The sequence below is a fragment of the Drosophila navojoa genome, chromosome 2, assembly GCF_054131105.1.
Source record: "Drosophila navojoa isolate 15081-1374.11 chromosome 2, UAZ_NAV_1.0, whole genome shotgun sequence".
NCBI classification, from domain to species: Eukaryota; Metazoa; Arthropoda; class Insecta; order Diptera; family Drosophilidae; genus Drosophila; species Drosophila navojoa.
The window spans coordinates 27973345-27988852 of record NC_142890.1 but is presented as its reverse complement, the minus strand read 5'-3'; the positions used below and the strand labels follow the sequence as shown (position 1 = coordinate 27988852).

Sequence of the window (15508 nt, the reverse complement as noted above, 5' to 3'; positions counted from 1 at the left end):
TTTTTTTTCAAATTGATTTATATCCTAATTTTTATTTAATTTAAAAACTTCTATTATATTGCCTTTTTTTTATATATATATATACATAATAGCTAAATAAAGATTTGAAAGAAACTTTTTTTTTTTAATAAAAAAGACTGGAGTCAGGCTTCGTTACGTTAGAAATGATTTTCGGTATGATTTTGGTTGAGCCTAAAAGTATGCTACGATTTTGTGTATTAATAAATTTCTAAACTCAATCATCGTTTACTATCTCATCGTATTCCAATAGTATTTTTTTATATTAAATAATAATACATTTACTTTCACAATTTTTAATATACACAATTATAAATGAGGTAAATATTTTATGAATCTAATTTGACAACAAATCAAAAAAAAAAAAAAATATCTGAACAGTTCATTGAAATACTAATACAAATGATGTAGCCGATATGCTTAATATGTGGTATAAGCTTTCCGGTAAAGCTTTGTGATAAGCATATTTATTTAACTTAATCTGAGTTTGCACATTAAATGTAAATATGTTAACTTATTATGTTTTTTTTTTTATAGATTTATGGTATTTGCGGATGCAAATTCTTTTTGTTCCATTACATGGAAACCTATTAAAATTAATATTTTGCCTTGTCCAGTTAGTGGATAGACTTTTTAACGACCTCCAATATTAACAGATATGCCGTTTCTTCTTATCAGCAGCCACAGTTGACATTCAGAAAAAAAAACAAATATTACAAAATTCTTTTTTTTTTTATCTTATCTAAACAAGTTCAGTTTTAAGGCTTAGTAAGCAATCAGTGTTGATACCCCAAACATTTTTTTACACATTTATTTATGAGCTTCTGTGCCGTGGAATTTGTTTATATTTGTTGTAAAAAACTGCACAACTGCTGAAAACTTTATATAATATAAATATAAATAAATATGTATATGTAAATACTTGCATGCTCAGGCGCACACTGCGAGTCCATGTGCTGACTTGAAAACACCCTTGACACACCTGAGCTCTCAAAACACACCTCAAACATGCATTAAACCGAAGCACATTGGTTCGCAAGCAAATATATACATACATACATATGTACATAAAAAATAATAAAAATAAAATAAAAACTCTATAAGAAATATTTATAAAATTATATAAAATAAAATATAGAATATAAAATATAAATTAATGTAATAATATATAAACATGTAAAAATAAATGAATAAAAATGAAATCTATAAATTGAAATAAGAAGGTAGATAAAATATTTATTTTAATACAAATTATACTTATGTATAATATATGAAAATTCGAAATAAATTGTAGTAAATCTAAGACTAAGAATACATTTCTTTATACAAAATTTATTGAACTTGCTTGCTCCTCAGCACCACTGTGCAAAACTTGTTAAGCATTACGTTTTAAATACTACATTATTTGTTCAATGTTTATTAAAGAATATAACTTTGCAAATGCTCTGCTACTTATTTATTTGTTTTACTTTTTACTACTTACGCGTTTGTTTCACGGTGCAGCAGTTGGTTTTAACGTTAATTGCCAGGCCGTTTAGGCCCTTTGGGTCGGCTCACCTCGTGACAAGGGAATCCGGGAGCCGTTGCATGCATTATTGACATGACATCGGGCGAATCGGTAGATAACAAAGCCACGAATTACCATGGTGAATGGTGAATGAAACCAGCCCCCAATATAGTCAACATAAACATGTATGTATATATACATACATATACACATATTCGACTATTCAACTGACTGGCCCTATATACAAACACTTTGGAATAGTTATTATTGCTTCATATGAGAGACGATGAACTTTATTGGGGGAAGCCTTTGCATTGAAATGGATATTGCGCGCAAGTCGCAGTTGAATGAACCCCAACACTACTTGATCCATTTTAGTTGATTTGATTTGATTTCATTTCATCAATAGTCGAATTGCACTGAACTTTTGAGGCATTATTGGCCATAGTTAAGATCGTGCTATCACTATATAGTGATATATATGTATATATTAATGTTCTATTAGCTATTCACATTTGCGCTGAAATTCTGTGTAAAACTATTAAGGAAAGTAGTTTATGGCATTAACCAAACTGTTTTCTGAATGAGAATTAGTTATTCTAATGATGATGACCAATTGGCTGTTAGGAAATGTTACGATAAGCTAAACTCCTATTGTTATTGGGCCTGATTGAAGTAATTAAGTATTCGTAAACGTTTTCTAACAAAAAACGAGAGTTTTAATGTAGCTGGATTTTCTTCGATATTCTTAATTTATATTGATGACGCAATATTTAACAAAATCTGCAAATTTATTTTGTATACGCATTGAAATAGTATAATTAATAGCGTTCTTACACACCTAAAATCTATATTTAAGCGACAGAGAAAGTATAATTAGGAGAGCCCCACCTTAACATTTTATTTTGTTTTCCTTTCGCTTGACCTATTTTTATGCCTAGAACTTCTTAACCTTGAACTTAGGGGACGCTTATAAAACTTGCATCTAATTATGGCCTAGTTCAGGCACATTTCCATCGTGGCGTAATGACACTATAAACGTTAATCAGAAAATTTCTTGACTAAAAGCAAGTACTAGGAAAACTATTGAAGTTTACTTTCATTGTAGTTATTGTTCACTTTCTTTGGAATTGTTAACCGCATCTGACCTTAAAGCGCGAGAAAAATACTTAGATAAAATCAGATGTAATTTAAGAAATTATTGTCAATTCTATTGCTAATTTATGTTTATTATTTACGCCTTCTTACAGGTCGCGCTCATTGCAATAATTGCAAAATGGAAACGTGAAGCGAAAACAAAATACGCAAATCACTAAAACTATTGCAACAACAACAACAACAATAAAGAGCGTAAAATGGGCACATAAATGCACAAAGCCACAACAATAACAATAACAGTAACAGCAAGAGGCAAGCGTTTTCAAAGAAGAGGAAGCAGCAACACCAGCAGGAGAACAACCACCAAAATTGCAGCAACAATTGTCAAGAGTCGATTTCAATAGTGAGTGCAAGCGAGTCGCCAATATGCGTCTAGACAGAGGCTCTCTGTCAAGCCACAGGGCCAGAGGCGGCTATGCGATGTCGCTTGCGCTGCTGCAGCTGTTACAGTTGACGCTTTGGGCTGCGACGGCGACGCCCGTGCAGTCACGTTTTCTTGTAAAAAGAGAAACCTCCCAGGTGGGGGATATGGGCGTGAATGCCCATACGGCTGACCCTGACATTGTTAAGCGAAACAGTGAAAGTGCGAGCGGATCGGAAACGTCAACAGCAGCAACAACAATTCTCAGCAAAAGCATGGTCGCTGAGTTAGCAGCGCAATTGCAGCTGAGTACAACAACAACAACAACAACAACAGAAGTGCCCAAGCAGATAACACTGTTAACTAATGAGCTGGGCCCGCTGCCTGGAAACAGCAGCTCAACAGGGAGCCTGGCTGTTAATCAGCAATCTGTAACTAACGGGAATTACAGCAGTGTTCTGTTAAACTTAGCAGAGAAAGATAATGCTGAGTCTGTTAAGCTGTCGGAGCAGCAGCCAGTTAACAGTGGAATGCAGCAACAGAGCGCAATAAATATTACAACAGAGAGCGCAGCAAAGCAACAGTTGAATGCAACAACAGAGACGCCGACTGTGCAAATGCACGATCAGCTCAAACCTCAAGAGCAACAATTGAAAGAATTGTCAACTGTTTCAACAACAACAACAACAACTGCAGCAACCACACAGCGTGGCGAAGATCATGCACGAGCTATGCAATTCGCCAGCAGCACTGAAAGTCTGGTAGCCCTCTTGGCTGTGACACCCATGAAGCTGCGGGCACTGCCCATGAAAACAACAATAACAACCACAACAACGCCGCAGCTGTTGGCTGCGCTGCTGCACGCTGGCGTCACTGTTGCGCCCAGTGCTTCGCATGAAAATGTTATCGAAGAAGAGCAGGTGAAGATGCAACCGCAGCACGAGAAACGTGCGAAGTTCATCAGCGACAATTCGACAAATGCGCAGCAACTGACGCTGCCCAATGCGGCCGAGGTGTGGAGCTTAGCAGCCATGAAAATGGCGCCAACAACAACTACTACTACAACTACAACAACAACATCAACTACTATCGCGCCTACAGAGCTGGGCAATGAAGTCGAGCTGCAGCAGCAAAACCAAACAGAACACTATAAGGAAAAAAATCTGTTAGACTGGCAACAGATAATGTTAATGCAGACGAGTCAAGAGAATCGAACAGAGCTTACGATGAGCACAACGCTTGATGCAACGGAGGCGGCAACGCAGGCGACAACATTAAAACTGGATGCTATGTTAGCCGAGACAGAGATGGCAACAGCAGCTACCAGCGCTGTAACAGGTGTCCCAACGTCGACAGGGGACGATTCCGACGCAACAACAGATCAGCTAATGTCAGCTTTCTATACAAAGCCTGATTTAGCATCAGTAACAGCAATTGTATCTGCCCAGCCAGAGATAAAAACTGCAATAAAATACAATTCCGATATTATTCCAACAGAGGCAGCTACGCAGCCAGCGCAATCAGCATTAACAGAACTAGAAAAGCTTAACTCAAAACCAGTCGAATCTGATGCAATAATAACAGTGAATGCAACTGCTCAGCCATCATTAACAGAACTGGAAAAGCTCGGCTCAAAATTAGTCGAAACAGAGGTAAATCCAACTGCGCAGTCAGCGTTAACAGCACTGGCTAAGCTTACCTCAAAAGTGAATGAGACAATAGATGAAGTGGAGTTAATAGCCAATAAAACGGAAGCGAATCCAACTGTGCAGCCATCATTGACAGAACTGGCAAAACTTATCTCCCAATCCGGCGAAACAGAGGTGAATCCAACTGCACAGACAGCGTTAACTGAACTGGAAAAGTTTACCTCAAAAGTAAATGAGACAATAGATAAAGAGGAGCTAACAGTAAACTCCACAGAGCAGCCAATGTTAACATCTGCACCAACAAAAGAGGAGGCCAAAACACAAACAGCGAACACAGCTGCGCAGTCAACGTCAACCGAGCTGACAAAGCTCGATGATGTTGCTGTGGTAACAGAGCCTGCAATAACAGTGATGACAACAACAACAACGGCAGAGCCAGAGACAGCTGCAACAATGCCGACAACACCTGCTGCGCCGCCAACAGCTGTGCCCGAGCAGCCAGCAACAAGAGCAACAACAACAACAGCAGCAACGACAACAACTGCAGCAACAACAACAGCAGCAACAACAACGACTACTACTACAACGACAACAACTGCTTCCACAGCTTTGCCAAGTGCGTTGAACGACACCCGCAATGCGAGCGAATTGGCAATGAAAGCGACGGCACATACAAATATTGAAAACGGCGATAAAAGCAACAATGTCGACAGCGAGAGCAACAGAGGCGACGACGACGACGACGTCATCAACGTCTCCGCCACCGTCTCAACAGTCTCAACGACCGAGCGACAGCCAATAACAGTTAGTATGCGAACAGCTGGCGAAGCGAGCACAACAACGACGCAAAAGTTAACGCTAACGTCAGCGACGACGCCGACGCCGCGAATTTTACTTGAGGAACAATTAGCAATAACAACAACTTTGGCAACGCCAACGCCAAAGCCAACGGAAATCGTCCAAATTAGCAATGAAGTCAATTTAGAAACAATTACAGTTAAAAATGTGACAAAAGACAATAATAATTTATTAATTGAAAACAGCAGTGAGAGCAGTGAGAGCAAACACAATAACAGTGACAGTGCAGCGCAGTCAATCAATAACAGCGCTGACAAAATTCCAGCACTTGAAATCAATAATAACAGTAGTACTACTACAACAACCACCACGACAACAACAACAACAACAACAAACATACCCCTCTTAACAGATGTAAAGGCTAATAGTAAACTGAATGTGCAGGAGACATTGCTGGAAACCAATAACATTGGCGAAACTGTAGCAACAACAACATCAACAACACCAATACCTACTACTATTCATACTACTGTTAGCTCAGCAGGATCTACAGAGACGGATGCTGTTAACGTACTGGCAACAAAAGTAGCACCTACAACTCCTGCCACCATCGAGCTTTACAATGTGGACAGCGATGATAATGAGGATAAGCGGCAGCAAATTGAACATGAAAGCGTCACTGAGCAACAGTTGCTAAGTAAAACAAAAATGGCGAACGCAACAACAACAACATCAACAACGTCAACAACGACAACAGAAGCAACAGTAAGCACTAAGGCAACTGCTACACATAAGCTGCCAATAACATCAACCACCACAGAGGAGCCTTTTATAAGTTTACTGGATGACAGCACCACAACAACAATAACAACACCCACAACAAGAATCACAACAGCTAAAGAAGAAACAGAAGCAATAACAACATCAGAGCCCATTTACAGCTCTAGCAGCGCCACTAACGTTAGCATTAACAGTCACAATAACAGTATGTTGCCTGATGAATTAACCACCAGCAACCCCATGTTATTACCAACACAATCGCCCACCGATGTGACTCACAACATACAACAGCCGCACGGCAACACTGGCACCGATGTTAACGTGATTATTGCTATCACTGTCAGCGTTATTGGCGTTGTGGCCCTCATCCTCCTTGTTGCCTTCCTCTACTTGATGCGTAAGCGTCAAAAGCAGATGTCCTACAGCCAACGCTGTCGTCCGGTCAGCCTGGACGCCTACTCCCTGGACAACGTTTCTGTGTTGGGTAGCGTGCGGCGCAAGGGTCGCGATTTGCGTGCCTCGAAACGAACTTATGGCAATGCCGCCTTCGATGATCCCTCACTGAGGCATAATTTGCTCAGTGCTACTGAACTGGGCAAGTTTCTGGAGAGGCGTTCGAGTATATTTGAGGAGTTCCGGGATGTGCCGCAGATTATTGCGCGGGCCGATGAGGTGCCAGCGGGATGTGAGGATAAGAATCGGTACGTTAAAAAGAAAATGGACGGAATTGGATAAGGGTTATGATAGGGGAATGCTTGAAAAGTGAAGAATATGGAAAAAGCGAAAAGAACGCGAACAAAATAACTAGAATCCAGAATTTCGATTTTTGATTTGATTAAGAGAATGAATTCATTCGAAGACGAAGAATATGATGAGTAAGGAAGCGAATAGAAAGTGGGAGGTATAAGTACAATGAATTGAATGTAGACTCAGAGAATAAACTTGTTTCTTTGTAACAGACGGGAATGAATAAATGCCTATGCAATTAATTCAATTAAAGAGAATAGAATAAAAACTTAAAGCAAAAAGTAAATTATTTTAGTTAGCTGCGAGTGTTTTAAGCAGCTCTCAAAAATATCTCACAAAGTACACTAAAAATTATCTCATTTCTTATCTTATCAAATGCGTTTACATTAACAAAAACATGAATGTTTGCAAGTTCAAGTTGCCTTTTAGGAAAGTTATCTATAGAAAATATAAATACTCTCATAAAATATCTCATGTGAAGGTTGAGGATTACTAACTATAAATTATATAACTCTGTATTTATTATTAATTTACATTTTCCATGTAAAAATATATATATGATTATGTACTATATATATATTTATATAATATATGTGTGTACTCTCTTTTTTTAACTCAATGAATATACAAAATATTGGAATGGATCATTGACTTGTTACTCACGCTGAAACGCCGTAACCTCAAACTTGGAACCGCAGCTACGCTAACGTAATTCCGCTTCCTGAGACTCGGGTGGTGCTCCAGCGTCAGGGTGATGATGACAAAACGGAATACATTAATGCCAATTATGTGCGGGTAAGTCAGACGAATGGATCTCCTAAGTAAGCAATAAATAAGCTTTGAAAATCAATTAGAAATCCGAATAGAGGATACCCTGTACGAAGCGCCAATCTTATCTAATCTTATCAAAATTGCTTGGGGTTTCTATTTTAATTATTTGGAATAATCGAAAATAGAGATATTCTGTCTAGCAATATGTCAATATAATTAAATATAAGGACTATAAAAGAGGTGTATTACTTTTTGAGCTTTACACATTCAACGGCCTATTTAAAGAAGTTCGTATGCGTAATATATGATTAACAACGTTTGCAAATATATACAATAATGTATGTCCAAAAATAAATATACCCTTGCTCAGTCAATACAACGATCACAGGGTATGTAAAACAATCAAGAGCTGCCCCCCACAGCCGCAGCAACAACTTTCTCACATGTGTGTGGGCGGTGACTGTGTGTGTGCGCGTGTATTTATGTGCTTATATGCATGTGTATGTGTGTGTGCCTCAATCTTACAACGGTACTGAACAGAGCTGCCATCGCGTCTAGCCTTGCATGACGTGTGCTTGTGTAGGGGAGAGTCTTATAAGGGGGGCATAATTATACGGCCCATGAGATTAGCGAAGTGCCAAGAAAACTGTTTCAGCCTCTTTGTTGCATGGCCTGTTGTAAGCAAATGAGTTCAGTGCCAAAAAAAAAAAAAAATAAAAAAATAATAATAATAGCAAAAATATGGAAAATAGCATCATGCATAATCATAATAGGAGGGAAAGTTTGACGAGTGCACAACGAAGTGTAAATATCCTACTAAGCAGTTAGTTAATAGGTCTATAAATGATTCGATTAGATTGAAGTCAGAGCTAGTTACATTATTCAACCGCCTAAAGCTCCTCAATTTACTCTTTGCCTTTTGCATAGGCACAGAATCATCTAAGCTTTCTGATTTTGAATTATTTTATATATTTTTAAGCTCTTTGCAACATCGATATTATGAATTTTGCTGCCGTTAAGTTATCAATTGTCAATTTATTGATCGTAATTAACGAGGCGTGATTTAAGCTATCATACTGTTTACGATAACAGTCGATAGCAAAAACAAAATAATAATAACAAATCTAACAGTGAGTCACATTTTCAATCAAATTTGTTATATTTTCACTGCCTAAGTAAATGCCTAAGCTGCCATGCTGCATTGAATGTTTAGGGTATTCCCGAGATCAATTAAAAAAAATCAAACAAGCAAATGCGCTGCGGCATTGACGCGTGACGTGAGCGGCGCGCTGCGCTGCGTGTTCAGGCGTTGCCCAAGTGCATTCAGCCAAAAAGGCTGCATGCGAGAAGAGAGACAAAGTTCGAGAGAGAGGGAAAGATAATTAGTTATATTAGTTGATGTATTTGTATGTATTGATATTGATGCTAAGCCTTAAAAGCGTGGCAATAAACCCAATACGCTGTGATTTGAGTTTGCATACATGCATATTCACATGTATGGATGCATACACACATGCATGCATGTGTGTTTTGTGTATAGAATAGCAAAAGTAAAGCAACTTATCAAAAGAGCGCGCGCGCAGCTCAATGGCAGCCATTAAATGACGCATGCACACGAACAAACAAAAGAGAGCGTAATTAAAAGACCGTAATGAAGTGCACGCACACATAAGCAGAGAGCAGAGTAGAGTGGGAGCGCAAGCTTTAACTGTTATGTCATCGACAGTAAATGTTCGCTCGTCTGTTAAGTTATGCATTAAGTGATGTAGTTAATCTTTCAAATCTATTAACATAATGTTAACCATTCACTTTCTCTGTTACACTTGCAGGGACCCCGCGATGCGCCCAACTACTATATTGCCTGCCAAGCGCCCCTGGGGAGCACTACGGGCGACTTTTGGCGCATGATCTGGGAGCAGCAGTCCCGTGTCATTATCCAGGCAACCGATCTCACCGAGAACGGCATTGAGCGCTGTGCCGAGTATTTACCGCCATCAGTTACGCTGGATAATCACAGCAGTTATGGAGACTTCCAGGTTACATTGAAGCATCGCGAAGTCAAGGACAAGTATGCGATCTCAACTCTAATGCTAAAGCGTGTGGATGGCGCCGAGTGCCGCGAGCTGACCCACTATTGGTACAAGTGGCCCGAGACGGGCGTACCCCAAGATGAGGCGCCCCTCATCGCGATGCTGCTCGAGGCACGCTCCTCCCTCAAATCGTATGCTTTGGAGCAGGCCAATGAACTGAAGCATGAGAAATCCTCCACGCTTACGCTAAAATCGCTGGAGGGCCAACAGGCGAAGGCAGAGGAAGCCAATGTAACGGCTGCTCAGGAGGAAGCGTCCAGCACATCGAGCAACGAGATTAATGGCAATGTGGCCAACAGGACTCCGCGCAGTCAGCAGGGGTGAGTAGAAAGAGACAAGAGCAAAACAAAAACCATTTGTCAATTATGTGACTCTTGTTTGTTTATGTCTTATTGATTGACGTTAATTGTTGCTGTCCATTGTAAATTGTATCTGTTTTTCATTCGTTGTGTGTGTTTCTCATTCTTTGTTTTAGACCGCTAACCGTTCACTGCTCCCCAGGTACGGGCCGTACCGGCACGATAATTGCCTGTGACATGGCTATACGGAGTCTGGAGACCCCGAAGCGTTCGGTCGATGTGCCCCAGTTGGTGTACTATGTGCGTCGGGGTCGAGCTAGCGCTGTGCAGACCAAGGAGCAATACGAATTTATCTATAAGGTGGCCAATATGTATGCGACCAAAATCACAAATCTGTCAAATGATAATTGAGAGACTGTTCTGTATAGAGAGACAGCTGAAACCATTGGAACAAGTCCTTATACATAGAAATGCTGTATGCATATTATAGTCATAGTTAATATATATCTTATAAATATTTACAACCATCTACATATACGTGTGTATGTATATATTTAAATAGTAACTTTATGTATTAGTATATTATGTACCTAGGTATTATCTATGATATATATAAACCTGCATGTGTTGGAAAAAATTTCATTTGATTATTGTATGTATTCCTTTATTATTGTGATATATTCGTATATTTGTAAATCTCTTGTATAATCTGTTGCATATTTATAATTAAAGCTTTGTTTATTATAATATTTTTTTAAATATGTGTTATTTTAAATTAAATCATTACAAGAACTTATTATAATTTGGCGCAATTGTGTATTTTGGAAAAGCTTTAATATTAATGAAATGTTTAATAAATATTTGAACATATGTTGTGCGTAAACTACAAGGTTTCAGTTCAATTCAAATGTTGGCGGGTCAACGCGTTGCTTACTGCACAATCGCCCGATAGCCAGCTTTATAGCGATAGCTATCGATATACAATAACTAGTTTGCTAGGCTTTAACAAAACTAAAAGTCGTGTCGAAATGAAGTTGCAGAGTTTATTATTAATATGCGCGCTTTTTGGCGCCGCCGTTGCTAGCGAAACCCCCAAAGTGAAAATCGGCGTTAAGAAGCGTGTGGAAAACTGCACGCGAAAAGCCAAAGGCGGCGACTTAATTCATGTGCATTACAAGGTAACGATGCATAGGATTTGCCGGACACGTCAGTTTTAGTTGTTTATTTAATCTCATATGAATGGTCAGAGTTAAAGAAAGTCAAATAGTGTTTGTCAATACAATTTTAAATTCTGTGAGCAAACTGTTTCAAATTCAGTTTCCGCGAACTGCGCTACAGTTAACTTTGTTAGGTGCATGCACATATGTTGTACATACATACATACATATCGTGCAATCCATCTACAGTTTGAGAGTCACTCCACCTTGGGTTTTATTTTGAGAGATTAGAAGAGCTTTTAAGCATCTAATATGATTGACATATTTATTAATAGATTATATTTGGCTCCGCAGGGAACTCTACAAGATGGTACCGAATTCGATAGTAGCTACAATCGTGGTAAGCCCTTCTCATTCACTCTGGGCGCTCGGCAAGTGATCAAGGGCTGGGATCAGGGTCTCTTGGGCATGTGCGAGGGCGAACGCCGCACTCTGACCATACCGCCCGAGCTGGGCTACGGCGCCAGTGGTGCAGGCGGTGGCAAAATACCGCCCAACTCAGTGCTAATATTCGATGTGGAGATGATGAAGATCGACGCAAAGAATAACGGGGATGAGCTGTAAAACAAAATAAGTAATATTTCCAAATGTACAACAGTGTGTTAATAAAAACAAAATATATATTTAAAGCAAATTCTTGTAAGCAAACTAAGCGGTTGCTGTGTGGCTGTTGTTGGCGTTGGGGCGCTCCTCCACCTCGTCAAAGTGACGTCGCATCATGCGATGCTTCTCCAAGGCGGTTCCCTGTATGAAACGCTCGCCACAGGTGCCACATATGAAGGGGCACTCCCCCGTGTGCTGCTGCAGATGGAGTTTCAGATCTTTCGCCTGGCGATAGCTCTTGTCGCAGTAGGTGCACTTGTGTGGCTTCAAACCGCTGTGCGTCAGCATGTGTCGCTTCAGCTTGTCAGACCGGGCGAAATCCTTGCCACAGACCGTGCAATGGAAGGGCTTCTCGCCCGTGTGCATTCGCCGATGAGACATCATCTCCGAGTGCCGCGGGAAGGCCATTTCGCATAGATCACATTTGAACGGCTTTTCGCCCGTATGCCGACGCATGTGGGTGACCAGTGTTGCCGCTGACTGGGTTTCCCGACCGCAGAGCGAGCAGAGGAACTTCTTGATGGCCTCCTTACGCTTCCGATCTCCATTGATGTGCACATCGCGAATGTGATTGTTGAGGCGCGCCTTCATCTGGTACGTGCGATCGCAGTGCGGACACTGCAGCAGCTGCACATCTTCGGCCGCAATAGCGGAATTAGCCGCCACAGCTGACAGCTGATCTGCGCTGGCTGCATCGCTGATGGCGGCCGTAGGAGTCGACTGTGGATCAATGCTGCCATGCTGCAGCACCATGTGCTGCTGCAGATTCTCGGGCCACATGAATTTGTAGCTGCATTTACTGCACGCCAGCTTCTTCTCGGCGCTTTGACACTGCGATCGCTTGTGCTGATCCATGATGCTCTGGGATGGAGGGAAATAAACAGCTCAGAATCTCATTTTGACAGTAGGTAAACTCATATGTCTCACCTTGCATACACACTTGAATATGCAGAACTCGCATTCGTGCGGCATTTTGTCGAACCGATGCATCGCTCGCTGATGCTGGATCATCTCGTATTTGCGCCTGCACTGCACTTTGCACAGCTCGCAGACGTAGACGGGTCGCGTGCTGGGCGAGCCCCTCGCCTGCTGCATTTGCAGCTCATCCTCCGTTTCAGAATCGCCCAGTTGCATTTCGTACCCGGATTCGTTTGTAATCGAGTAGTTTTGCAACGAGTCGTAGTTCTGGTGCAGCGACAAGGCCAGCTTAAGCTCCAGCTGGATATGCGCTCGCAGGTCACAGATGCGTTCGAAGTGAAGGTTACAAATCTTGCAGGTGATGCGCTTAACACCGTTTGGTTTCGCGGTGGCTGCAATTAGCGTCTCGGCTAGCGGTATATCCTGCTCCCGTATACCATGACGCTTCAGATGCTTCACCAAATAGTCACGTCGATAGAACTTGCGTGTACACCATTGGCACGGTATGAGTTTCGATTCCTCCGCATGCACGCTGAGCATGTGAACGGTGAGGGATTTCTTCTTGTCGAACACACGCTTGCAATCGTTGCACTCATAGGTTTGATTCTGGGAAAAAAATCAGTATGGCTTGCTTATATATGGTATACAGATCAATATAAAACCTTGCAGAAATAGCAAATCGATTGACCTATTTCGTCAACTATACTGGATTAATCTACACATACTACATATATCTCATATCTGCTATATCTGCACGCATAATTTAAATCTTATTAATCTTACAATAATGCGGTGTTCCCGTATATGCGCCTTTAGGTTGTGGCGCCAGCGGAAGCGCAGCGGACATCTGTGGCAGAGGAAACGTTTCTGAGCATTTTTGCACTGCAGCTCGTTGTGTTGTCGCAGCAGCTGCAGACTAACAAAGCGCGCATCACAGCGTCCGCAGACATGCGGCGCATCCAGCCAGGCGTGCGCCAGACGTTGATGATCAAAGAGCTGGTATTTGCGCTGGTAGCGTTCGTTGCACAGTTCACAGGTGTACTTGGCCTTGGGTATGTTGCGCTTTAGCTGCTGCTCATCGGCATCCCGTTCTGCATCGCTTTCTGTCTCGGAGCTGTCCAGGTCCATTTCATAGCCCGACTGATTGGTAATGGAATAGAAACGTTGGTAAATGCCGGCATCCAGATCTTTGCGTATGAGCGCTTTTAGCTGCTCCACGCTGATATGCTTGGCATCCGGATAGAAGAGCTCGGCCAGCTCATGCGGCTGCATATTGGAACGTGCACCGAATCCAACGATATCCGGATGCTGTTCGAGATGACGTCGCAGATCCGCTATCTTATCGTATTGACTCTGGCAAATCATACACTCGATTAGCTTATAGCCATGTGGCTTGCACATGTTTAAATCTATATCCTTGGCCTTTTTGCTTTCGCCCAGATTCGCCGACCGCTTTGAATCCCGATGCACCTTCAGGTGCGACTGCAGAGCCTCTCGATGACTGAACTTGCGTATGCAATAAGAACAGGAAAACCAATCGTTCTTTGACTTATGCGCCCGTGTTGCATGCTGCTTCAGATATTCCGGTCGTTTGAAAATCTTTGGGCATTCAGTACATTTGAAATTGGAACGCTTTACAGCGCGAATCGTTCCGGTCTGTTTCCACTTGCGTGCGCGCTGTTGCAAGGGCAAATCATCAAGGGATCTGTAAATAAAAGAGCATTTATTAATAAAATAATAAAAATATAAGTAAGATATATATACTCTTCGTCGTCAATATCAGCCTTATATTCTTGTGGCTCTTGTAAATTTGGTGTGCGGCCGGCGGTTGGCTCCATCTCCTGTTTCACTGGCTCAAGCATGTTGAGAGGGTCATTGGACTTTTTGTTATCCAACTCTAAGTCCACATCGTTGGCATTTTGTACTGTTGTGAACTCCGGCAGTTCCGTGCAGGTGATATCGTTGTCAGCCTCCTCCTCCTCTGTTTCCATTTTGATCTGCATTTATATACATAAATATGTGAATACACATTTTTAGTTGCGACTTGACGATGATAAACCTCCACATGTTGCTCGGCACACAACTCCATGGGCGCCTCTTGCAAGCAGTCGTTGACTGTAGTTTTATTGCTCTCCAGGCGGTCCACATGATTCATCAGGAGCTCATTTGCTGCCAGCGCCTGCTTCACATAATAATAGGCGCCTATTAGCTTTCTCGCACAATTACCACACAGACATTGTGGCAGCTGTTGCGCCAAAGTTTCATCCAACTGCAATACATACAATTTTTTATTAGAAACAATATATGTATATTTATGTGAATGCTTACTTCAATGTGTGTTAGTTCAGCTAAAATATCGGAGAGCTGTTTATCCGGAAATCGTTTAGTGGATGTAGCCAGCTTGTATAATTTATCCGTGTCTCTTGCATCGCATGTGCGACACATAACGGGTAGCTTCATTATGTTGAAGTTTTAATAATTCCTAACACATTTACAAACCAAAACATAACACAACAAAAATTTGCATGTCCTGTTCATTTACTAAATACAGAGCAGTGCAACTGTGATGACACAGTCTGGCACGAAATACGG

The 15508-nt window shown here is 41.2% G+C and overlaps 3 protein-coding genes across 5 annotated transcripts in view; 2 read left to right on the top strand and 1 right to left on the bottom strand.

Annotated features, from left to right (window-relative positions):
* LOC108659702 (uncharacterized) overlaps positions 1–12029 on the top strand; it is a 26862-nt gene extending 14833 nt beyond the window's left edge. The window contains exons 2-6 of one of the 3 annotated variants that reach the window (XR_016197651.1): positions 2776–6972; positions 7717–7813; positions 9619–10199; positions 10355–11356; positions 11690–12029. Coding sequence is in view for 2 of the 3 variants with exons in the window: in XM_018112745.3 (XP_017968234.2) it covers positions 3050–6972; positions 7717–7813; positions 9619–10199; positions 10355–10589 (4836 nt within the window). In the remaining variant the exon portion in view is untranslated. Of the gene's footprint in view, positions 1–2775; positions 6973–7716; positions 7814–9618; positions 10200–10354; positions 11357–11689 lie in introns of those variants that run through there. The other 2 variants (XM_018112745.3, XM_089265491.1) reach the window with 2 other exon arrangements.
* LOC108659701 (FK506-binding protein 2) lies at positions 11173–12029 on the top strand. Its single transcript, XM_018112744.3, has 2 exons — positions 11173–11356; positions 11690–12029. Exons 1-2 carry the CDS (start codon positions 11207–11209, stop codon positions 11957–11959), a joined length of 420 nt encoding a protein of 139 aa, XP_017968233.1. The 5' UTR covers positions 11173–11206; the 3' UTR covers positions 11960–12029.
* Positions 11998–15508, bottom strand: LOC108659694 (uncharacterized). Its single transcript, XM_018112735.3, has 6 exons — positions 15245–15508; positions 14976–15185; positions 14681–14913; positions 13700–14621; positions 12926–13522; positions 11998–12859 (listed from the first exon to the last, which is right to left on the bottom strand). The coding sequence occupies exons 1-6, from the start codon at positions 15374–15376 to the stop codon at positions 12044–12046; spliced, it is 2910 nt and encodes a 969-aa protein (XP_017968224.1). The 5' UTR covers positions 15377–15508; the 3' UTR covers positions 11998–12043.

Bases quoted from the DNA above. Each gene is read 5' to 3' on its own strand.
- LOC108659701 (XM_018112744.3), top strand. From the start codon at position 11,207: ATGAAGTTGCAGAGTTTATTATTAATATGCGCGCTTTTTGGCGCCGCC. The intron at 11,357-11,689 runs GTAACGATGCAT...TTGGCTCCGCAG, and splicing joins TAATTCATGTGCATTACAAG to GGAACTCTACAAGATGGTAC.
- LOC108659694 (XM_018112735.3), bottom strand. From the start codon at position 15,376: ATGAAGCTACCCGTTATGTGTCGCACATGCGATGCAAGAGACACGGAT. The intron at 15,186-15,244 runs GTAAGCATTCAC...TATGTATTGCAG, and splicing joins CTGAACTAACACACATTGAA to TTGGATGAAACTTTGGCGCA. The intron at 12,860-12,925 runs GTGAGACATATG...CCTCCATCCCAG, and splicing joins TATTCAAGTGTGTATGCAAG to AGCATCATGGATCAGCACAA.